The 26,032-nt window shown below is 40.3% G+C and overlaps 1 protein-coding gene across 6 annotated transcripts in view; it reads left to right on the top strand.

The window, feature by feature from the left end:
• LOC121880190 (ecdysone-induced protein 74EF-like) overlaps positions 1–26,032 on the top strand; it is a 207,993-nt gene that overhangs the window by 56,861 nt on the left and 125,100 nt on the right. For 3 of the 6 annotated variants that reach the window (XM_042387327.1, XM_042387321.1, XM_042387325.1), the window contains exons 3-10: positions 10,887–10,953; positions 11,612–11,785; positions 13,448–13,501; positions 14,978–15,232; positions 16,584–16,754; positions 17,274–17,625; positions 17,901–17,942; positions 20,279–20,416. In XM_042387327.1, the coding sequence (XP_042243261.1) occupies positions 11,714–11,785; positions 13,448–13,501; positions 14,978–15,232; positions 16,584–16,754; positions 17,274–17,625; positions 17,901–17,942; positions 20,279–20,416 (1,084 nt within the window). In that variant the 5' untranslated portion in view covers positions 10,887–10,953; positions 11,612–11,713. Of the gene's footprint in view, positions 1–5,292; positions 5,443–10,886; positions 10,954–11,611; positions 11,786–13,447; positions 13,502–14,977; positions 15,233–16,583; positions 16,755–17,273; positions 17,626–17,900; positions 17,943–20,278; positions 20,417–26,032 lie in introns of those variants that run through there. The other 3 variants (XM_042387322.1, XM_042387326.1, XM_042387324.1) reach the window with 3 other exon arrangements.

Consider the following 26,032-nt stretch of genomic DNA (forward strand, 5'->3'; position numbering starts at 1 on the left):
GTATGTCTTGTGGGAAGGAGGGAAAAGGTAGGGGAGGAAGGAATGGGGGAATAGGTAGAGAGAGAAGGGGTAACTTAGAGAGGAAGGTGAAAGTATGGAGGGAGGGAAGATAGTGAGGTAGAAGGAGAGGTAAGGGTGAGAGGGAGGAGAGGTGAGGGAGGAAGATAGTGAGGTAGAAGGAGAGGTAAGGGTGAAAGGGAGGGAAGGAAGGGGTTCATTTTACGATTCGGAAGTGTTGTGTGATGGTAGTTCGTGTCTGTCTGTATGTCTGTATTTTCATCACATTTTTACGAATATCCTCTCTCTCTCTCTAGTCTAGCGTGTTATTAGCCTGGTTCGCTTCCTCACGCACCTCTCTGAAGACCTTGGCATTGAACTTGTCCTCTCTCTCTCTCTCATTTCTCTCTCTCTTTCTCTCTCACTTCATCTATCTGTCTATCTCTCTCGTAAAGTGAGCTATGGAGATGAAAAACTAAAGAGAGGTGGGATATCTTTATTAAGCAGGAGAGAGAGAGAGAGAGAGAGAGAGAGATGCGACTCCTCCTGCTCTCTCCACTCTCCCCTCACGTTTCTGAGTCACGTGTGTGCAGGAGCGTGTGTGTGCGTGCGTGCGTGTGTGTACGTCTGAGGCGGTGTGTGCGTGTATATGTGTGGCCTGGCAGAACCGCGCCGGAGCTCCTGAATCATCTAGGTCAGAGATGTGGTGGAGATCCCTGGTTAGGTTAGGTTAGGTTTGGCTTGGCTTGGTTAGGTTAGGTTAGGTTAGGTTTGGTTTGGTTAGGTTAGGTTTGGCTTGGTTTGGCTTGGTTAGGTTTGGTAAGGTTAGGTTTGGTTAGGTTAGGTTAGGTGTCCCCTCACCTGCCTGGATTTTACCTTTTGGCGTACAGATTCGAAGCGTCGTTACTGAAGGGTGAGGGGAAGGGGGTGAGGGTAAGGGGGGTGAGGGGAAGGGGGTGAGGGGAAGGGGGTGAGGGGAAGGGGGGTAGGGGTATTTGTATGTTAATTAGAAGAAGGGGATATGTATCTTAGCTGTGTAGAATCGATCATAGCTGCGTGGTTCAGCTCGCTAATCCACTTGACACAGCTAACAGGATCAGGCGTTTTGTAGCTGCTGACATCTCAACATGTGAGTCTCCCTCCCTCCCTCCCTCCCTCCCTCAGCCACCGCCACCTCCTCCTCGACGCGACAGCCTCTGGACACGATTCGTTCCTGCAGCTTATAACCTGTTTGAGACACCCTCTTTGCGGCTTCCAGGGCGCCGCTGCCTCACACTCTGGCCTCCACACGCCCTCAGGATGTCCCCAGCAGAAGTGTGAGGACCTGAGGAGATACAGGTGAGGCGTAGAGGGACAGTGAGGTGCGGCGAGGCTTACCTGAGAGTGTGTGTGCGTGTGTGTGTGTGTGGCTGGCTGGTGGTGGTGGTGGTCTAGGCGGCCGGCCGCTCGCACTAACCCGTCGACCTCCAAGCGAGGCACAACTCTCCCCTCTTCTCTCTCTGTCTCTCTCTCAACCTCCTCTTTACCTACCTCTCTACCTCCTCACGCACGCACAGCCTCCACGCCCCTCGCTCGGCGGAGGGTGAGTGTCCTGTTGCTATAGTGGTGATAAAGGTGTTCCAGTGCCCCTGTGTATCAGTTAGGTAAACACAACCACCTGAAACCGGTTTTGTGATTTGCTTCGCCTGGGAGCGTAAACAAACGTGTCTGCTGGAATGAGAAAAACAAGACAGAACTTTAACACGAAACGAATAATAGATACATAGTGTTGGTGAAAAAGTGAATCAACGCGTCTATGCAAAATTACGCCACCATCAGAATGTAAACAAAAACTTTCCTTTATTAAAAATATCAGAAAATTACAACTCACAGATAATATATTCTAGAAAAAACAAAAGAAAATATATATCAGTAAATTTTCGACGCCTTTTGTACTGTGAGAACTGTGTTGTGTTTGATACAATATACAAAGTTTCTGACTTTAGAAAGAACGGCGGGATTTTTTTTTATTTCGCCAATTTGAACGTTGGTGGCTAGAAATAGGCTCGTGATGGCGTGTTTATGTAGCCAGCCTTGTGTCCGTGTTGGCTATACCTGTGCTGGATGTTCTAGAAAGTGCTCTGTATACGTAACAAGTGTTTTGGCAATGTAGCAAGTGTCAAGGCTATGTAGCAAGTGCTCTGGCTATGTTGCAAGTGCTCTGACTATGTAGCAAGTGTCCAGAACTAAGTAGCAAGTTCAAGTGTCAGATTATACAAGCTACATAGCAAGTGTTTTAGCGTACATAGAAAGTGTTGTGACGATACGGACACGGTGTATAGCAAAGTGTCTTAAAATATTTGTAACAAGTCGCGAAGTTTTCAGTGTTACATAGCAAGTCCCAATGCTATACCACAAATGTCCTGGATAAAGCATTGCGCCCGTTTTAGCTATGTAAAGAAGTGTCGTGAGATACAAAGCGCCGGACTTGCTATGTAACGAAAGTACTCTCTCTCTGTACGGCATAGCAGCAGTCACCGCGAGAAGCAGCGGTGTGGTGTAAATAATTAGAGTTTAAATGTGATGGACACGCCCCTCAAGTCCATCCCCCTGGACCGTGTCGGGCTTCCCGCTGCCTCCACACTGACGACGGTCCGTGTTGGGAGGTGTACCACGAACAACACCGCGACGCTATTTAATTTTCCCGTCAATCCGAGCCACCTCTAATCTAATATTTATTATAACCTAAATCTTAAAGTAATCTAACCTTAACTTACCCTAACCGTAATCTGTCCTAAGCTAATCTAACTTTAACCGTAGCTATTATGTTTGTGGTATTTTTTTAACATTCATTTTTACGACAGCATGCAGACCAATGGTGCAGCGGGATTCGCGTACATATGAACCCTCACTGGCGCTAGGAATTTGTACTTTTGTATATATTTATAGAAATTTGGAAAGTATTACCGCTATTATTTTTTTATTTCGAGTTTGTGAAGTGATTATAATATCCAATGAATGTTTATGTGTGATAGTTTAACGCCCGCAAAAATCCTCCCCCGGTTAAAATATACAAGAATAACACCATTTTACTTTATTTTTTTTTCAACTTTACAAAATATAAATAATACGTTAACTAAAGACAGATCGGTTAGTAAAAAAAAAAAAACTAAGCGATAAATAAGTATCACAGTAAACTCTCACACGGATCTGGACCTCAACTGACCGCCATCCATATTGTTTTTCTCTTTATCGTCAAAATGTATCCCGTTACCACATTGATTCGTTCACCCCCTGTTGTTTCCGCACTGTGAAATATTAAAAACTTTGTAAAGAAATGATGAAAACTATGAAAATTTGATGAAGGTCGCGAGTGTGTGTGAGGGAACTGATTGCTTGTGTGTTTGTTTATTTATAATTTTCACATGGATCTGGCCCTTCCCGGGTGCCATTAATGTCTAGGGAAAGAGAAAGGGAGAGACAGCAAAGTGAGGTTGAAAATTAAAGAGTAGGATAGGTAAGACTCGAAATAATGACGTAATAGGTAAATGGGATAATTAGAACAGGTTTAATTGGTAGTAATTGTCACCTACGTCTTTTATGTCTAACAGTACAGACACACACACACACACACACACACACACACACACACACACACACACATCGTAACCTAAACGTAACTTAACATTACTTACCTCAAGCAAGTCTAACCAAAACATAACATAACCTAAACCAGACTAAAACTACGTAAATAAAACCTAACCTAACTAAAACCAACTTAACTAAACCTAAACTAAACCAACCTAAAAAAAATTAACCAAACCGAATTAAATAAAACCCTGATCGACTCTAGACTTTAAAAAAAAATAAAATAAACCACAAGGAAAATATAAAACAACAGACGGGGTTTAACGAGATGGTTCAAGAATTAACGACGAGTGAACGGAGAATTCTAATTTGCAGTAGTTTAACGAGAGATATAGCGAGACTTTATGACCCGGGGAGAGACAACGAAGAGATAGAGAGAGAGAAATTGTTTTAACAGAGAAGTAGAACTTACCTGACTTACCTGTGATAATTACCTGACTTACCTGTGATAATTACCTGACTTACCTGTGATAATTACCTGACTTACCTGTGATAATTACCTGACTTACCTGTGATAATTACCTGACTTACCTGTATTAATTACCTGACTTTCCTGTGATAATTACCTGACTTACCTGTGATAATTACCTAACTTACCTGTGATAATTACCTAACTTACCTGTGATAATTACCTAACTTACCTGTGATAATTACCTGACTTACCTGTGATAATTACCTAACTTACCTGTGATAATTACCTAACTTACCTGTGATAATTACCTGACTTACCTGTGATAATTACCTGACTTACCTGTGAAAATTATCTGCTTGGAAGAAATGAATTTTTTCAACACCTTTATCTCTATTAAGCTGAAAGATGAAGCTTTTAGTCTTTTCAACTTTTTACAGTGAAAATAGTAAGCTTTCTTTCGTCTCTTCCTTCATTTCTCTCTCTCTCTCTCTCTCTCCCTTCATTCTTCCTGTCAATGTCTATATACGATGAAAAATGTAAATAGACGAATAAAGAAAAAAAAATTATCACGAAACGAAAATATGCGAAGAAAACTGAAAGAAACGAAAGAAAAAATATTGAAAACAAGGAAGATATTTATTTGTTTATTTGTTTGTTTGTTTACTGAACGGCGAAAAATGAAAGAAATATTTATACATGTAGATATTTTTTATAAATGAAAAATATCCTTAGAGGATCAACTGACGTCATGGAATTAACAGTGACATCATAAAACAACAGTGACGTCATCAATTGAACAGTGACGTCATAAAACAACAATGACGTCATATATATATATATCAACAAATGACGTCATCAATTGAAAAGTGACGTCATATATATATCAACGAATGACGTCATCAATTGAAAAGTGACGTCATATATATCAACAAATGACGTCATCAATTGAAAAGTGACGTCATATATATATATCAACAAATGACGTCACCATACACAATAACAGTGCTCTGGTGTGGTGATACAGAAACGAAATATATTGACAAATGAAACAATGTGGTTGAACGAAGCAATTTGAAACACACGTTATAAAATAGGGACGAAATTAGTGAAACATATAGCATTAAATAATCGATAAATTATGAGAAATTAAACCAGACTGAACTGAAATATTATAGATTAAAATGAAAGAATATCCAGTTAATTTTTTTTATTATTATCATAGTGAAGATAAAATACAGGTGAACTGATTTATAGAGTTTGTGATGTGTGTGTGTAGAGTCAAGTCTATATACAGACAGACACATACGCAGACAAACAGGCAGACACTTATATATAACCATCAAGGGCGACATAATAAATTTTTGGAGACCTCGAGGACACTGGTTCGAGTTTGTGGTCCTATACAAGTGAGTGGTTTGTTTGTTTTGATGTGATTGGTTGTTTGGGTAGTTGGTGGTAGTTAAGGGGTGGATGGTAGGTAGTTTGTGGTAATTAAGGGTTGTTTGGGTAGTTAGTGGTTGTTAGGGAGTTGTTTGGGTAATTGGTGGAAGTTATAGGTTGGATGGTAGGTAGTTTGTGGTAGTTAAGGGGTTGATAGTTAGGCTAGGGTGGTGGTGGTAGGAGAGGTTAGGTTAGGGGGGTGTAGATGAGTCACCACAGCGGGCTAAGGACTGGGAAGAAAATTCAATAATTATAAGTTGATTCCTCTTGTTGGCGGCCATCTTTAAAACCCTCCTCCTCCTCCTCTTCTTCGTCTTGTTGTTTTTGTTCTTCCTCTTCTTCCTTCTCTTCCTCTTCTCATCCTTGTCTTCTTCACTTCTTCCTTCCTCCATCTCTCCCTTCCCCCCCCTTCCTCCTCCTCCTGCCCTCCATAACACCCTCATCCTCCCTTACCAGCCCCGCCCTAGGCATTGTTGTTCGCCAGGCGATAATCGTAGGGCTGGCGTTATATAGTATAGTTATTTGGGAGATTATATTAGAATTATTCGATTATAGGAGACAGTAATGGTGATGGAATGTATAATTATTAGCGTTTTTGTTGTTATTATTGTTATTGTTGATGCTGTTGTTATTGTTTTATTATTATTAATATTATTTTTGCTGTTATTATGTTTTCATTTTATTATTATTATTATTATTATTATTATTATTATTATTATTATTATTATTATCATCATCATTATCTACCCAACGTTGAGTCTGGGTACAAATTTGACGCCATTATTCTGCCCATGAACTCTACAGTCACTGTAATTAATAACCAATATGAGTTACAGTACACTATGTCACACCGATACAAAATACAGAAGGGCTACAGCAGGTTACAGATAGGTAGATACTGTACTACTATGATTAAGAAGCTACAGGTGTAAATTATATAGTCCCAAGGCACCAATGAACGAAATACAGGTAAAATACAGAATGAAGGTTACAGAATATACTGCAGCGGTCAATGAACTATTTTACTGTACCTCGGTGGTGTGGGCTCGAATAACATTTTAATTTGTATTTTATTGAATATTTTTGTACGTTGAGTCAAAGGAATTTTATTTTTTTTTTGTAATCCAGTGAATATTTTTTTTCCTTTAAGGTCAAATTAAAAAATATATATATACTTGTTAAATATTTTTGGGGTAGATTTACTAGTCAAAGTAATATATTTTTGTAGTTTTTTTAATCAGTTTTTTGGGTGGGGTAATTTTTTTATACATTCTGAGACCGTGTGACATTCTGTGTGTGTGTGGGGGCGTGTGAACTGTGCAGATGGTAGCCAAGAACTTGTGTGGTAATGCTGGGAAGGTCAAGTATGGCGTACTGAGCATTGACCTACCGGTACTGAGCATTGACCTACCGGTACTGAGCATTGACTTACCGGTACTGAGCATTGGCTTACCGGTACTGAGCATTGACTTACCGATACTGAGCATTGACATACCGGTACTGAGCATTGACTTACCGGTACTGAGCATTGACCTACCGGTACTGAGCATTGACCTACCGGTACTGAGCATTGACTTACCGGTACTGAGCATTAACTTACCGGTACTGAGCATTGATTAGTGTCACAGGTGTATTACAGTATGACCCACAGGTGTAAACAATCAGTAAGGTAAACACACATTGAAAATATATCAGTGTAAACAATGGACTTTAAATATATATTGTAAACAAGACAGGTAAGACAGGTGTAAAGAAGAAACTGACGATGCAAACAATGAGGCAGACGTACTAGAAGCAAACAAATATTACACACACACACACACACACAGGGAAGAGAGGATAGGTGGGGTTAGGTGGGGAGGGAAGGTTGGGTGATAGGATTGTGAAATTGGATGGGGAGGAGGAATGGGATGGGGTGGGTAGGAGGGGTAAGGTAGGGTAATGGGGAGGGAAGGGAAGGGAGGAGGTGGGGAGGAGAGAGTTGTATTAAAGCAGACCTACCCAGACACGCCCGGAAGTTACCACACACACACACACACACACACACACACACACACACACACACACACACACACACACACACACACACACACACACACACACACACACAGGCGTAAAGCGGATAGCAAACAACACGGGGCTTTATCTTCCTACACTAAATGGATTACAAAGATCTGTCCCTCTCAGTAGGTCTATAATATCCTGAAGCAGAGAGAGGGGGGGGTATAACTTAGGTTAGTATAGATTTTGAAGGCATAAAGGTCTTCTAGGATAGATAGGTTCTCCTCTAGCCTGCGTACAGGATAGAGAGGGGAGAGTGGATAGAGGGGGGGGTGCTTGATAAATCCTGGCGCCGTGGTCCTTTAAAGGGATAGACTCTTTCTCTGGTTTTCCAGACGGCGTGGAAGGTCAGCGTATGAAGGGGAGGAGAGGGGAGAGGGGAGGGAGGGGAGAGGAGAGGAAGGGGAGGGAGGGGAGAGGTGACTGGCAAGTGGAATCTTGACTATATTTTTATGTTTGTGTGTTGTGTATGTGTGTGTGTGTGTGTGTGTGTGTGTGTGTGTGTGTGTGTGTGTGTGTGTGTGTGTGTGTGTGTGTGTGTGTGTGTGTGTGTGTGTGTTTAGCAGGTAATGACCTACAGTGTTTTACCTTTACATCTTACCTTCTGTTGATCTTCCGTGATTGGTTGAGATTTAAAGCCTTGTGATTGGACGAATATCTCAAACCTTTTGGATAAACCCTGAGACCTTGTGACTGGATAATCTTTGACACCTAATTTATAATCGTGCATTTCCTTCTTTAAACACACACACACACTCATTAAAAGTGAGTGCATGAGAGAGTGACTCTTGATATCATCGTGTTGTTAAAGATGTAAGTGCCTTTACTCCTAACATGCATCTGAGTGCTTGTACCATCAGAACCTGAGTGTTTGTACCATCAGAACCTGAGTGTTTGTATCATTCAGTGAGTGCATAAGTGAAGCCTTTGGCAACTCACCTAAGCCACACACCCTTGGCTTGGTCAGCGCATGAGTGGACGCCCTCACACACACACACACTGTTGACCTTAGTGGGTCAGCCAAGGTCACAGCATGTAAGGAGCTTTACCTCACCTTAGCAAATACCTGAGTGAAGCCAGGTGGTTAAGAGGGTGACACGTCTTAATGGGCCCCAGTGCTAATGGGTTCGTAGTCATAATGGGCCTCAGTTCTAATGGGCCTCAGTTCTAATGGGCCCCAGTTCTAATGGGCCCCAGTGCTAATAGGTTCGTAGTCATAATGGGCCTCAGTTCTAATGGGTCCCAGAGCTAAAGGGTTCGTAGTCATAATGGGTCTCAGTTCTAATGGGCCCCAGTTCTAATGGGCCCCAGTTCTAATGGGCTCGTAGTTATAATGGCCCCACAGTTCTAACAGGTCCGCATTCCTAATGGGCCCCAGTTCTAATGGGTTTCTACTCCTAATGGGCCCCAGTCCTTATAAGGTCCTAATTCGAAAAGAGCCACAACTAACCTAACTTAACCATTAGGACTGAGGCCCACTAACCAATCACCGTGGCACTACTAACACCTCATTAGACTAGAGTTGGTATCGTAACCGGGAAATAATAGGATCACAACCCACCAAACTTGTGTCAGGGTTGTGAAATAGCGACCTGAATACATTACGAGTTTAAACGCATTTCAGGGCGGATTTAAATCAGGTTTGGGTGAAAAGTAGGGCGCTAAAACACAGGTGACTTGTCAGGTCTTCCAACACCTGGTGATCTTATTTCAGGGTCATGTTAAAGAATGTCTTATTAGCTCCGGGTGTAACTCATAATAACTACTGTAGTGTGTAACTCATAATAGGTACTGTAGTGTGTTAACTCATAATAGGTACTGTAGTGTGTAACTCATAATAACTACTGTAGTGTGTTAACTCATAATAGGTACTGTAGTATGTAACTCATAATAGGTACTGTAGTGTGTAACTCATAATAGGTACTGTAGTGTGTAACTCATAATAGGTACTGTAGTGTGTAACTCATAATAGGTACTGTAGTGTGTAACTCATAATAACTACTGTAGTGTGTTAACTCATAATAGGTACTGTAGTGTGTAACTCATAATAGGTACTGTAGTGTGTAACTCATAATAGGTACTGTAGTGTGTAACTCATAATAGGTACTGTAGTGTGTACATCATAATAGCTAGTGTATTTTGTAACTCACAATAACTAGGAGTGACGCAGGTACCTCCTCTCAGTCACGTGTCGCTAAGGTCAGTTGTTTACAAGTCACAGCTGATCAATATCTTCATTTCTCGGGGTCACGTGACAACAAAGTCAGCTGTATTTACGAAAAACAGCTGATCGACCCTCCCCCCTCCCAACACACACACACACACGGGGGTAATGGAGAGAGAGAGAGAGAGATTAATATCCACTTCACGTATTTAATATTTACATAACAATTAGAGTGACGTCATAGTTTCCTCAATATTTAATAGAATCTGTATCAATCCGACCTTCACTACGCGAACGCTCACCCGTTTTTTGTGGGTCATGGCGTATATAATATTTAAATGGACCTACTGTGTCACTGTTAACAGGATATACATATAATACATATATACGCAACGCACGGGGTGGTAGTGGTGATTGTTGGTGGTAGTGGTGGTAGCTGAGGTGTTGGTAGAGGGGCGGAGATGATTGTAGTCGTGGTAGAGTGAATAGGTAAATTAGGCGTTAAAGGGAGGGAAGGGTGTAGGATGGTGGTGGTAGTGGTGATAATTATGGTGCTTGGGAGGGGGAGTTGTGATAGTGGTGATGGGGGGTGGGTGGATAGTGGTGGTGATTGGAGGTTGGTGATAGTGATGGTGATTGTGGTGAATGGAGAAAGGCGCATTAGCGAGTGAAAAAGAAAATAAAAAAGCAGTAATTGGAGAGAGAGAGAGAGAGAGAGAGAGAGAGAGAGAGGTGATCCTGTGAACACACTCAACCAATAGACCTCACAGCATAAAGACACTGATGTGTGAAAAAGCAAAGAAATAATAAAATGATTTCATGTTGTCTTGTAATAAAACATAAAATATTAAGTAGAATTAGTACGCTGTGTTTGAGTTACCGCAGTCACCCCTTAGAGCAACACGTCGTATCCGTTTTCAATGATTTAAATTACTATACGTACACCTCATAACACTAAAACAACAACTGACACACACTTCTAACTCTTCTAATAACTGTTGAATTTATGAGTTAACTTTACACTAAATAAGTAATATATATTTTCATTGGCTATGGTATTATTGTTTTTTTTTTTATGATTTGTTGTTTTGTTTTTACTATAGTTATCCCCGTAAAGCAACAAGTGATATGACTCGTTTTCTGTGATGGACCATTTTCTCTAATACTTGTCTCTGTTGTTTGCAGGCGTGAGGTGTGAGGGTCACTATATGCATGCTGGCAATACAGTATCGACCCCGCTCACATTTTCCAGGTAAGATAATTAATTGTTTACATTACGTTCGAGTTTAAGATTTTTTTAATATATTTTTTAAAGCTAACTCTATTATTATTATTGTTATTATTATTATTAGCCATTAACTTTAAATGATAAACTTAACCAATGATTCTTATGTTTCTTTGTATATTTTAGTTAGAATTTATTGGAGGAATTTATGACATTTGGAGTATTAAGTTTGTATTGAGTTGAATGTTATTGGTTTATGTGGTGATGGTTCGTGGTGGTGAGTGGTGTGGTGAATGTGGTGATGACAGAGATAGAGAAAGAGGAGGAAAAGAGAGAGAGAGAGAGAGAGGGAGGGATAGATGGGGGGAATACAGACTGAATGGGAGAGGGGGAAACAGAGAGAGAGATAGGGGGAGAGAAAGATAGAGAGGGGGGAATAGAGGGAGAGTGGGATATAGAGAGTGAGAGAGAGAGGGGAGATAGAGTGAGTGAGAGGAGGATATACAGATTGAGAGAGAGAGAGAGAGAGAGAGAGAGAGAGTGAGAGAGAGAGAGAGAAATGGGTAAAATCCGTATACAGTAAAAATAATCAGATTTCAGTGTGATTTCAGATTAAATTTATAAAGATATTGTACAAAAATCTGCATATATCATCAAGTAATCCAATTTTTACCTGTGATTTCAGATTAAGTTCGTGAAGGTGTTGTGTTGGAGAGAGTGTGTGTGTGTGAGTGTGTGTGTCTACCCGTAAAGCCAGAGGGACCCCACCACCCCCTCCCCCCCCAACATGCCATTCATTGACGACGACTTGCTCTGGTGTCCGGATAACGACGGCAAAATGGTCGACCTCTCTTGTCTGGTCAGTATACCCCTTCCTTACCCCATCCTTCATACCCCTCCTTCATGCCCCTTCCTCCTTCATGCCCCTTCCTCCATACCCCCTCCTTCATACCCCCTCCTTCATACCCCTCCTTCATACCCTCCTTCATGCCCCTTCCATACCCTCCTTCATACCTCCATACCCCCCTCATACCCTCCATCATACCCTCCTCCTCCTTATACCCTCCTCCATACCCTTCCTTCATACCCCATCATACCTCCATACCTCCTTCATGCCCCTCCTTCATACCCTCCATCATACCCCCTCCATACCTCCTTTATACCCTCCTCCATACCCTTCCTTCATACCCTCCATCATACCCTCCTCCATACCCTCCTTCATGCCCCTCCTTCATACCCTCCTTATACCCCCCTACACCTGTTGATAATTATATTTAAATTACCTTTATAATTACCTATCAATCTCATTCCTCCTCTTCTTATATCTCTTTTGCAGTTATTTTTTCCTTATTTTTTGCCTTTCTTCCCTTCTCTTTTGGTTTCTTCATGTCATTGTCCTTTTGTCGTATTATCGTTGTTTCTCTTCTCCCATTTCACCATCTCTCTTCTCTAGTATATTTGTTGTTGTTTCATTTAGATATTTTTCTCTGTCTTTCTCCGTTCGTCTGTCTGTTTATTATCTCCTTATCGTTCTTCTCTGTCTGTTTTCCCTTTCTCGTTATTCCCTTTCTTCACCTCTTTTTCTCTCCTCTCTTCACATTTTCTCTTCTCCCATCATTTTCCACCACTTCCCATCACATTTTAACCTCTTATGTACCCTGCCATAGTTTCAGCATCTCTTGGAAGTTAAATCTAGCACAAGAAAACTGGTGTTATAACCGACTCACTTATGTCTCTCTCAGCCTCAAAATATACAGGTTGTGAGGAAGTTCGTCACGTTAGTTCAGTATTGTTGTCTAGTGAATCATATTTCTAAAATCTTATTAGGGAATATATAATTTTTTTTTATATAACTACTGTAGGACGAGTTTATGGTGTTTAGTTTTTAATTTGATTGGTAAAACAGCTGTAGGAGAGGGAGGTTTAGCGACGCTTTGGTTATCAGGAAAAGAAGAGAGTCAAGGAAAAATGGTGGGATTAATGGTTTAAAATGAAGAATTTATGATCTTATATCCAAATTTAGGTTTTCTCTCTTGTTGAATGAAAAAAAAAATCCATTGGCTCAGTGATCAATTTATGTAAATCGTTCTGACGAAATTTATATTGTTTTATATTTCCCAAGACGGGTTCAACTTCAGCTTATCGTGATGTTATAGTGATTAACAATTGTTTAAGACGTAGCTGTATTTTACTTTTATATTTTTGTATGTTGGAATGGTTGCTGTATATATCAGACCCTTGTCTTAAAATGCGTCATTCTACCGCAACATAATCATCAGCAATAAGGACCCGTTATAGTGAGTCTTTTTAGTTATGATGTTATGGTAGAGGACCATTAGTTCAGTTACGGCTCGACCTCACTCGTTTTCTCAAGGTACAAAAATAATTCGTTTTCTATTGGTAAGTGAGGGATGACTCGTTTTCTGTGTGCTGGAGTAGAGTGAACTATCTAGTAGAGTTAGCCCTCAATCACATCGGTTTTCTTTCTTAGAGTTTAGTGGTTACATTTTCTCTTACTCAGATCTGGAACAGGAATGGAAGTTATGGAACTCCGTCATGGTTTCTGGATCGAAATGTAGGTCTATGTTCACCATTATTAGTCTCTGTATATTGTCGTAACACCTTCAATTAAATTTCCATCTGCTGAACAAGTAGTCAAACAGAATTGACCCTTGAACCACTGTCAGAGGGAGGTGTTTGTATATTGTATAATCACACAGATTTACCTCTTAAAAGTTTTTAAATGATGTTAGAATAGTTTAATTACTCACCTTAAAGACCTTAGTTGTTGAAGCGTAGTATTACCATTATACCAACAATAACCGGTCCGACTAATTACCCAAGTGTACCCTAATGTAGCCGGAATGAAGTCAAATAATGGTCCTAGATGAATAAATCGGACTGCCAATCACTTCTCGATTATTATTTGGTGTCATAAAGTCAAAACAAAATTGGTTAACTTAATTTAATATGAGTTGTGTTAGGTTAGGTTAGGTTAGATTAGATTAGATTAGATTAGATTAGATTAGATTAGATTAGATTAGGTTAGATTAGATTAAGTTAGGTTAGGTACATGCACTTGATCTATTAACTCAGATTAAATTAAGTTTACCAATTTTTTGTGACTTTGTGACACCAAATACTAGTCGAGAAGTGATTGGCAGTCCGATTTATTCATCTAGGACCATTATTTGACTTTATTCCGGCTATATTTGGCTACATTTGGGTACATTTGGGTAATTAGTCGGACCCACAATAACAACTATATTAGTCATAGAACTTCTCTTTAATTACTATCTACGTCTCTCCCGTAATTGAATGGGGGTGAATCAGGGTACAGAATCCTGAAATAGTGATGGAAGGCAACAGGAGGTTATTGTTTAGCGACTCGGTAATAGAAATGTACCAAAGTTAGTGGTAATAGTTTTATACTGCGTAGGTATTGTAAACATTTATCAGAATACCCACACAAGTGAGCATATACCCTGTACTTTAAAATGAATCCTTAGCCTCTGTCATGGTTCACTCCATGCTAAGGCAGGCTAGTTATTTTATACAAACTGATTTATAGCAAATTACTGTTATACCATGTTTATGTGTCAATATTAAAGTAAACATCGTTGTGATAATGCCAACAAAAAGTATTGAGGGTACAAACCTTGATGACACCTGTACAGTACCAAGAATTTCAGTGAAGAGAAGGAAAAAATGCTGGGTTTATCTGTAGTGCACATTATGTATGTTCCTTTAGCAGAAATGTCAGTGATTCCTCAACAGTATTGTGACTTGTATCCCTGTATGATTACCTTTGTGCTAGCATTTTGTTTTAGATTACCTCTTGTAATATGTTTAGCAGGTCTGGAGTAACTTACATTCAGAAACTCTATTTACAGTAAACATAAAATACTGTATAAGAACCAATCCAGTTACAAAGTCCTGTACAGATATGATAGTCTTATGTGGTGACAGTGTTGTAAAGTTGGTGACTTGACTTTGAAATACTGTACTGTATGTATATAAATGTATCTACTTAATGTGCTCATTATTGCAGGACCCGGGAGGAGGAAGTACAGCAGGCAATAATGCCACTCCGGGAGGTAACGCCACTGACCAGATGACACCTATGGGCATGGGAGTCATAGGGGGTCTTGCTTCGTCCAATCAGTCATCGGCACCCGAGTGTGGCGATCTAGCCGAGCTCTCGCAGGCTGACCTCAAAGGCCTTGTCGGTGAAATCACAGAAGAAGATGAGATCTTTACTAGCATATCAGATCCCAACTTCGAACTTGATAACATATTTGCTGAGGTTTGTGATGACTTGATTCATAACTGTTTTTGTTCATTAGAAACACCTTAATTGTCAATATACAGTAGTACCCCGATTTACGTGGTCAATTGAACCCACAGGGTACCGCAGAAAGTGAAATCCGCGTAAATGGAACAACAGAACATATGGGATTAATTCCAATAGAGACTGGCCCGACCCCCAAACTCCACTTTTTGACAACACACAACTATGTTGTAGTAAAAATTTTATCTTAACTTTATGATGGTATGCACAAACAAGTAAATAGAAGAGGTTAGGTTAGGAAAAATAAAGGTTAAGTTAGGAAAAATAAAGGTTAGGTTAGGAAAACTAAAAGTTAGGTGTAACTCTTACGTTAGTAGAAGAGATGGGTCGGCATACGGGGATGGAGGCTGATTCCGAGGCAGAGGGCAGATTACTGGCCCTCAGGTGAATCACCATAACTAGGTGCATCACCATCACTATCAGTTACAGTTGTCAGGGCTTCCCTGATAAATCCCTCAAAGTCACCTTCACTGTCACTATCACTATCACAGAACAATGGATGCACGTATACACGGTGTGGCCTGGAGGGATGAAACTGCCGCGGCTAGGTCAAGCGTCGTCTTTCCTCCCTCCCTCCCTCCCTCCCCGGGTGGACACGTCATATTACTTTAAACCAATTACAGCTAGCAGCAGAGGGGGGTAGGGATGCATGGCCAATCACAGTCCGATACGTCATATGACATCAGTGATAACACAACAGAGACATGCACTGCGCAACCTTACCGCGCGGCTTGCCCAGGCGGAGGCGGGAGGAGGCGGGAGCAGGCGGGTGGGGCGAATCTAAAAATAGCGTCGAGCCGGACACTCTGAGCGTATATGGGTAGATGAACCGCGGAAAGTGAAAGTTCGGTTCTGGCGAGGCACCGCGTATATGAGAAATCGCGTAAAGTGAAACCGCGTAAAGCGGGGTAATACTGTAATGTACAGGGAGTCAGTAAATTGGTTAATATGAGTCTTTAATCAATGTTATATATTACATGCACATCCTCTTGGTCTTCAGATATGTTTCTAATTAATTTTTTAAATAAATGTGTTTCATGTAGTACTGTATTTGTATTAGTCTTTTCAACACCAAAGTAATGTCTATAACACCATATACTGTATTAATGGCGCATTACTGTACATAAATTTTAATAACTAATGATCACCTACTGTGGACAGAATATTTAAAATTACTATGATTCTTTTCAGTTAATATAATAATGTTATTTAAGACTTTTAAATATGATTCCATGATTATTTCTTCATATAATAATACTGTATAGTCAAAATAATTCAGTACCTAATGAGCATGTTCATTTTCAAGGTTGATGAGTCCTTCCTGTCGGGTAACCCTGTGGGGGGCGACAGAATGCGAGGCCGTGACAGTCGGTGTGGGAGGGACGACTTCATCCCCGCCACACCCACGGACTCTGCGAAAACTCCCTCAGATCTTCACCTGATACAAATAAAGCAGGAATTGGAAACTATGGGAAGTGTAAGTACTGTATATATTTTATCTACGTACAAGTCTTAAATGTTAACTTGTACATTGACTTAAGTTCTAAAGATATATTCAGCAAAACAATCACATAGTTTGAAATGTTAAGGAGAATGATAGAAATACTGTATATAATTTCAATAAAAGGTTAGGGCTTCTTATAACTAGATTTTGTTTAGATAAATTACCAAGTCATAGTACGTTTCTCTCCCGGCCTACAATCATTATATTTTAGTGGTTTTGAGTTATTACAGAAGGTTAAAATCCAAAATAAGTCATGCGTGTTTGTTGACAATACAGACACAACCTGTGTGTATAGCCAGCATCAAAACAAACACCCTTACCCCTTCTTCCACTGCTATTGATTTTATTCGAGTAACTTACCAGGTACAGTAGATAAGTTCTGTACTACTCGGATAACTCGATGCGAACACAACAGTATGTTATATTTTATATGTACACTTTTCCAGCAACTCTTGTCTCTTCATAAGTCATATGTCTGGTCTTCCTTTTCAGAGTGATGAGGAGCCCATGTCAACAAGTGCCATGGACACAGTGTCCAGCACCAGCACCCTCACTACCCTCCTACGGTCTTCTCCTCACTCCACAATTAATCATAATCACAACCACCTCATCAACCAGCTCATCAACAATCCCTCGGCCTCTTCCATCAATCACAATCTACAACACACAAATGGCAGTCAAACATTTGCCAGTTTGCTCAATGACTCTGAGACAAATAGTGGTGGCTGCTCCAGTACGCCACTCCTCCAGAATGCCTTGCAGAACAATGTATCAAACGGACTAATAGACAGTCGTCACATTAAGAGAGAAAATTCTGTGGCTGCCGCAAATCCCTTATTGGCTGGTGAGTACTATCAAGTTCGGTGAGGATTGGGTCAACATAAGGTGTATATTTCTTTAAAGACTTATTATTAATGTGGTATTTATTTATTCTTGAAATTGTTGTGTTATTTTTAACTTAGTACAGTACATGATTTTACTTCAGCTATCTCTGCATGCTTTAGACTAGCCAGTTCAGTACTATGACTGAGATAAAAGGTTAAGAAAGTGCACTAGAATGTACTTTTGTAATACGGCAAAAGGCCTCATTCTTATTCAAGACCTGTTTCTCATTTCAAGAAGTGTGGCCGATCTCACATTGGGCTTTTTGGGAGGATTTGGGTATGGAATTTTTCTTTCCTTATTTTTCTGTAAATTTTGATAGAGTAATTCCTTGTAGATATATGATATATAGTTCCAAATATTATCCTTAGTGTTGATAGTTAGTGTGAGTTTTAATTCTGCATTGAGAGGTTCACATCTTCACTGAACAGTAAATGTAGTACAGTAGTTTGAGTTAATCTTGCTGGATTAGCCTCCACATACCTCAAGTATTATGGTGATGTCATGGTGAATCTAAAGAATGTGCTCTAAAATCATAGGTCTGGTGCCCATACTTTGAGCTTCACATATAATCTTGACAAAATACATATGCCATATCACCATTCTGATTATTTGTTCATTTTGGTACAATTTGGGGGGTTTTGGTGTCACTATCAGTCATACATCACTTATTTATAAAGAATTTTCATTACTTGTTTTTGACAGTACAGTATCTCCAACTAAACTGTGATGGGCTTATGTTTTTACTGCTACACACAAGACAAACTTCCTCCATATGAGTTCCAACTTTAATGTCTTGCGTGTTTCTCTTGTGTGATAAATAAGGATCACTTTGTCCCTTCCCATCGTAGACCAGTTTTCTTCCCCAAGACTCAGTCAGCCTATGCAAATTGACTCTTACTTTGCATTTTGTCTTTTTTTACCAAGTACTGTAATGTATTTTGGTTTATTTATTTATGTCTACACTATTTATGTGTTGGTCTCTTGTTTATCAGTGGCATGTTAACAAGATACAGCTGTCTCAGTCTTCTGCATTTCAGTTACCATTTTAGATCACCTGTTAATTCTCCATGTAATACATACATATATCCATAAATCAGTGACTGAACTATACAACACATTTACTTCATCACAGCGAGACTTTGCTATGCTTACAATATTTTCTTTAAATACGTACTGTATTGTATTGTATAGAATTAATGAATGACTTTTCAAGGTCCACAAATTGAATTCTATGCCGCTGAGTAGACAATCTAAGACCTTGTACAGTGGAGGCACTAGGAGCATGTCTCCAGTAATTATCGTAAGCATTTTCCACACAAAGATGTGAAAGGAATGATAATTAAAATATTGCAGAGAGACTACAGTATATATATGGGACATTTAACGATATACCTGTATAAGAAACGACTCATATATTTGCTATAGAGAATCTTAGGTTGAATTTCACTAGATCTGTATAATAATGATGACAGAAGTTTGATCTTGAATGAGCTCGCACTCATTGCCGTCCCAACACTGTCTGGCAGACTGTTCCAGAAGTACAGTAGTTCGGAACATCATCTTGTATACATTACCACATTAACATTGTTCATTGTGGTTCAAAGTAAGATTACATTTTAAGCAGCAAAAAACTGAATGTACAGTATGTTGCAAAGTTAGTTAGATGGGTCTTGGGTTTCTCATTGTAGTTGAATTGATTGGAAGTATGTTTAGGTGTACAGTATGTTTTGTAGTCCCAGAATCTTGTAATTAAATAGTAATATTGGTTTAGATATTTTGGCTAAACAAATTATGTTTACATTATTTAGTATCAGCGTAATTACTGGCATTACACTTCTTGATTCTACTATCAGTTATGCTAAATATATTTCCTGTGTTGATTCAGAGTTTTGCAGCGTTACTGTAGGAGAAATTTCCATATGTTTAAAATGAAAGAAATTTATGAAAAGCTCTTGGTATGATAGCACTTATTTAGTAAACTTGTATGTGCCAAAGTAGTGATACAGTACAGTAGTCAGTTTGTGTTTTGTAACCAATTATGCCCATATGTGGCAGGCATCATGTATAAGATGTTGCTTCCTGAGTTAATTGATTACATTATCTTATACTGTACCTTGTGGGAACCAAACTTAGTCTAATGAATCGTTTTGTATTTGTATATTTTGGGATTTATTGGCAAAAACCTCACCTGTGAAATTAAGAGCAAACTCATACAAGGATATTCTTTTTTTAATTCTCCCTTACTGCCACAACAAGACACCAATTGGTTTATCCTTGTCTTAACTCTACATCACCCATCTTCTGACTCCATATTTTCCTGGGTTAAACCTAAAAAACGTAAACTAACCTCAGCATATTTTGCCTGAGTGAATCCCTAAACATCCACAATTGCTAGGCTGTTTACAATGTTGAATTAATGTTCCCAGAGTGTGCAGGTTATGATAATATTCTCAATGGTTGTAGTGTACTGTACTGTGTAAATATTCAAAATAATGAGTGTCAGGGTTTCATCTGAAGAATCGTAGGTTCTAGGACTTAAGCACTAGATGTTTTTTTTTCCACCATGTCATGAAAGGTTCTGTGACTCAAGTGTTCTTTGATCTTTTCCACAGGGCTTTTGTCATCATCCTACGACCGGTCGATGGCCAGTCCCGTGTCTACCCCCTCCTCAACACCCACCCTTCCTGCCTTGCTCGGACATGTAAAAATAAAGAAAGAGGTTCTTGACCGCCCACATGACTCCTGCAAAGGTAAATACTGAACAAATTGCCTGTTGTATTATCATTGTGAAATAAGTCTTCAGCAGTTTTTTTTTTATTAAATTACAACTTTAGCGAGAGTAATTTTCATCATAAAAGCTGATGTTATTTTACATTGATGAATTTTCTAAAAACCGAACTGGAACTTGAGTTTTCATGCACACGTTATTGCGTAGTTGTCTTATTCCCGGAAGAGGAAGTTCCTTATTGATTTTGCGCGAATAAACATCATTGTCATGTTACCATTGTTCTCCCCGAATTTTTCAGCTGTTTTTATGTTTTAAAGTTCACGGCTAAATCTGTGGCGGCGGGCCGGTCAGCTGATCATGTTGAGTATAATGTGTGCTAAACATAGTTGTAAAAGGACAGTGATGTTTAGGTATGTGGGAACCAGCTTAATAGCGGAATAATGAATGACTTGACGAAACCGTTTAGTCCTATCTGGGGGCTTTTTGGTATTATTTTTGGGGAGGATTAAGTCAGCTGGTTTCTTGATACGTAGTAATACTGTATATAAAAGAACTTCATACTATTATGGAAATTTTTTAACAAGTAACATTGTAACAGGTTTTTGTCATTATTACTGGCGCTCTTCCCTCGGCAATCAGCATGGCCAACCTCTAGTGAGTGGCCATTGGGTAAATTATGATCTTTGAGCATGTATTACCTTAGTGTCTACGAACAGTAAATGAAGTGAGATGAACTTGAAGCAAAATAATTAAAAGAAGGTAAATAATATTGATTAATAAAAAAATACGAATGAATATGATAAACAATATGGTAACACTGATGCTGCTGCTGTGGGTGGGAGTAGAACCGTATACGTATTTAATAAACACTATGTATTGAAACGTACAGAAAGTTAATAGACACGCCTAATCCAGTACAATATAATATAAATGGTGAAAAAATAAATACATTAGGGCGTAGAGGCCAAACCCATTCCGTAATGCGTTGTAAGTCTACGACGATATAAACCATCTGATATGACCTGTTGTGGATCGACGGCTCAGCTTACCTTCTGTTGATTTTTAATGGATCATAAATCATTACAAATTATTCCCCTAAAAGACTTCTATTACATAAACCAACCTAAGTTACCAGTGATTTGCTTATATATTCGCGGATTATTATTTTATATATTCTATTCAATTATTTAAGTATGACGACGTTCGTATATTAGAAATTGTAATACGTCTTTCAGAAGTGCTTTTAATACCAAAGTAAATGTAGAGGAAATATTGGCTTAACTCAGCACAATGGTCGCTGCTGCTAAATATAACTCCCGTTTGTCTTGAAGAATTTTCCCTCGCTTTTCTTTCTACCTTCTGAGGCGTTGGCGGGAAAAGTTCAGAAGGTGTTGGCGGAAAGTTGTGGTGGAGCATAATAAAAGATTGTCTCAGTATAGTTTGTGGGTGAGTTTAGGGATAAAATAAGAGCAGCGGGTTGGGTAAAAATAGGTTAGTCATATCCTTGAACGATTTTTGGACGCGTTTAAAAGTGGCTGCTGCCGTTTGAAGAAGTTCTGTATTTTGGTTGTCCTTTTAACATAGTCCTCTGCTGGGGACTGGGGTAAGTGGACTTGTCGCAATAAACAGTCGGTGGTTATTGTTGATTTACGCGTGAATTATCCAGGGTGGGAGTGAGATGAAAGCGGACCCCAGGTGAGGTAGTAAACAATGTTGGATAATAACCCAATACTCCTCCTTGTCTTTTATGAATACTTTTGTTTAATAATTATATCAGTATGGTGTGGTGTTTATGGGTTAATTACTAAGGATAATATCCATCCTCTCCTTCCAATGTATTTAAAGGTCGTACGACTCAACTTCTGCCAGAGTCAGTTAGCTGATAATATTGAAACCGCGCCAGTATGAACCTAAATTAAATATTCGACACTCAGGCCGGGAGGTAAATAGAGTTCAGGGCATCTCTTCTCTCGCGGTTTATTTGCACATGATCTCCCCCCCCCCTCCCCCGGCTGGCTACTGGTGTTTTAAGTGTGAGAATTGCGTACTGGCTTCAGGTATACAGTTCTTATACTTCTCGTTACCATGAAAAACACGAGGGTTTGTGAGTAGCGGAGGTTTTTGTTGTGGGAAGGCTGCGTCGCCACACCCGTGACTACCAGCGCCAAGTTGTTTTTAGGTTGTTGGCCGAGAGAGAGAGAGATAGAGTTATCACCTGAATGTCGTATTTGGTAGAGAGAGAGAGATGAGGAGAATGAGGGAGTTAATGATTTATAAATGTCAACAAACAGTGTACGATTAGATCAATTGGACGAAAGATACGGCCGGAAGATTACGAATGGACTGGGAAGGAACTGTGGGAACGAATGTTAACACTGTAAGACTGACGTTATGGTTATGGAATGAGGTGTTGTAAGAGTGAAAGACTTAAAATATAATAAATTAGGTAAACAAATTCATTAGTCAAGTAAATTTGATGGTAATTGTTGTGGAGGGTAACAGAGTGAGTTAAAAGGTATACAAGAAATTCAGATCAGAGTGTGTGTAAATAATTAAATTAAACAAGTAAGGTTTAAGAGGAGAAAGGGATGAGTAGGTTGGAGCAGGAAGCGGTGGTGTGAGCCAGGGTACACGGCAGGACAAGAGAGCAACGCCCTACACCTCGGCGGCACACTGCCCAAGGTTGAGCTGCTTGGCAATGCCGCTCGGGTGACGCAAGGACAACTTTCGCGCCAGAATTTCGGAGCTGTTTCTTTTCGCGCCAAAAGTCTTTCTTCCTCCCGCCTCTCTCTCTCTCTCTGCAGCATTCTATCGATGGCTCTCCCGGTGATGATAGGTGGTGCGTAAGGCGGACATGACTCACGTGAGAGTATTTGAGGACTGGGGGGGGGGGTGTAAGGCGTAGTAACTGCGCAATATTCGCCCTCACTGTTTATATAGTTTTATGATTTCATGTTTCGCTAAAGGGAAGCGGAAGGGAAGGACATTGTTGTTTTAATTATTTATTGTTGTTTGACGAATAAACAAACTTTTATCAGGTGACGTAGAAAAGAAGCCTGACCAAATATTTTAACAACTATGACAATAACAGCAACACTAACAACCTCTTCATAACCAACACGTGTGCGCTGGCCAGGGAATTAGCAATTACCCCAACACTTGTGTACAGCCAACTGTTCGCTCTTAACCTTTGTGTGATTCAGTTATCAGGAACACCTGTTGCACTACTTCATTTACATGGTTTAGATAAGATATTGTTGTGTTGTGAACCAGAGAACGCGTATTTATTTAGTCATTCGGTAGTTCTCTAGCTCAAGGTAGCCATAACCTAACCTAACCCAACCTAACCATAGATATTGACTTGAACGACTTGAGTGTGTGTGTGCTCGTTTTTTTTTTCCCCTAACATGTTATATGGTTACATGTGACTGTGTACATGTTGCATTGTTGCATATGTACACACTAGTTAGGTGTGTGTGTGCGCGTGCGCGCTGAAGGTCTTTGGTAAGGTGACCTAATATGGCCAAGAGCAGTATGACGAGGCGTGACAAGGCGCTGGCGACCACCCTGCTCCTTGTGTCACCTGGCTGGCACCTATACTGGGGGAGGGGTTATGAGGCCAGGTATTTGCGTCATCCTCCGTAGGTGTGTGTGTGTGTTGTTAGGTGATGCTGTCCCAGGTGAGTGAGCTCCTTGCTATAGGCTCCAGAAACACGAAGGTTTAAATTATGATAAATTATTGGGTTAAACTGAGGAAGTATTCGAAGCAAGTCCTCTTAAACCCTGACTCCAAGATGGCTTACCCTCTCACTAGTAAGAAATTCAAAGCTTCTTATCCTACTGACTTGACTGATTGTATTAAACACATTCTCAGGTCCCCACTCAACCAGACACATTGAGGTAGCGGCCAACATGGCGTCCAAAATTACCTGAGACTCTAATTAAGTTTCTCTTCATACCTAATTAAATTAAGAAAATAATGTGGTGTTTTGAGAATTTGGGCTCCCCCCAACCCCTTATCCTCCCCTAACCACCCCTCCTCTCCCCCAACCACCCTCCCTCTCCCCAACCACCTCCCTCCCCCAACCACCTCCCTCTCCCCAACCACCCTCCCTCCCCCAACCACCCCTCCTCTCCCCCCAACCACCCTCCTCTCCAACCACCTCCCTCTCCCCAACCACCTCCTCTCCCAACCACCTCCCTCCCCCCCTCCTCTCCCCACCACTCCCTCCCCAACCACCCTCCCTCTCCCCCAACCCCTCCCTCTCCCCCAACCACCCCTCCTCTCTCAACCACCCCTCCCTCTCCCCAACCACCCATCCCCAACCACCCTCCCCTCCCTTTTACTCACCCTTCTCCCTTAACCACCCACCCTTCATTCCCTCCCCTAGACGGTTTGGGCGTACTCCGCAGCCCCGATACGAAGGACAAACACAGAGACACAAACAAGTGTGACCGTGAAGCTAAAAGCTATACATACCCCAGCTAATGAGGAAAACATTACATGTCTTTCAACCTTAGCTTACGTTTGCTGGCATCCGTTTGTTCCTCACCAGTCTTAGCTTTTGAAGTCAGCTAATTCAATCTAGCTTGGTTATGGGAGGAATCGATTTATCGTATCTTATGATTTTAGCTTTTCTATCGGTATCTTGTGCTAATTATAGCTTCCCCGCAGAGATTATCAAGCTAGTTATCAAACGAGTTATCAAGGAGTTACCAAATGAGTTATTAAGCGAGTTATCAAGCGAGTTATCGAGTTATCTAACGAGTTATCAAGGAGTTATCAAATGAGTTATCAAGTGAGTTATCAGCTGGGTAATTTTAGCTCCCGCAATCAAGATCCCGTCAAGTACTTTGCCAACCCTTAGCTGCTCCTGTCAAGCGTATAGGGATAACTCGTTCCCGTTTTAGCTGTGTGGTAGCTTGATGCTCTCCTGTGTGCTGTACCATATCCGTCTTAGCTTAAGCTTGATCCAATTTGACCATTAGGTTAGGTTAGGTTAGGGGCCTAATAGTAACCTGGGCCCTAAGTTTTGATGATTAGGTTCGGTTAAGCTCAGGGTTTGTAATAGTTAGCCTATTAGGGCTACTGGGGCCTATTGGTGATGGGGCCCAATTGACCATCCATGGCTCTTCAATACTCTGACTTCCTGAAATTTCTTCCTTCATCTTTCTGATATTCTTCGTGTGTGTGTGTGTGTGTGTGTGTGTGTGTGTGTGTGTGTGTGTGTGTGTGGGCACATGAGGCAGGAAGTACCACAAGCAGAGCCTGAGGCCAAACCCTCCTCCTCCTCCTCAAGTTAACTCTCATATTTTTTGTTTACCTTCTTCTTCTTCTTCTCCTCCTCCTCAAACTACACCTGTAATTAATATCCCCTAATTAAACTCTGTGTACCTGTCAGTGTACCTGTAACCTTTATTTACAGTATCTTACCTGTAATTAAATACTACCTGTAAATACCTGTATTACCTCTTGTAATGTTATTGCTATTCTTATGTCAACAACCAGTAGATCACCATGCTACCCTGCAACAACAACAACAATAATAATAACAATATTAACGACAACAACCACAACAATAATAGCAACTACCACTACAACAACAATAACTAACAACCACCACGACAATAACAACAA

This window comes from Homarus americanus, unplaced genomic scaffold (genome assembly GCF_018991925.1).
Source record: "Homarus americanus isolate GMGI-L3 unplaced genomic scaffold, GMGI_Hamer_2.0 scaffold30108, whole genome shotgun sequence".
NCBI classification, from domain to species: domain Eukaryota; kingdom Metazoa; phylum Arthropoda; class Malacostraca; order Decapoda; family Nephropidae; genus Homarus; species Homarus americanus.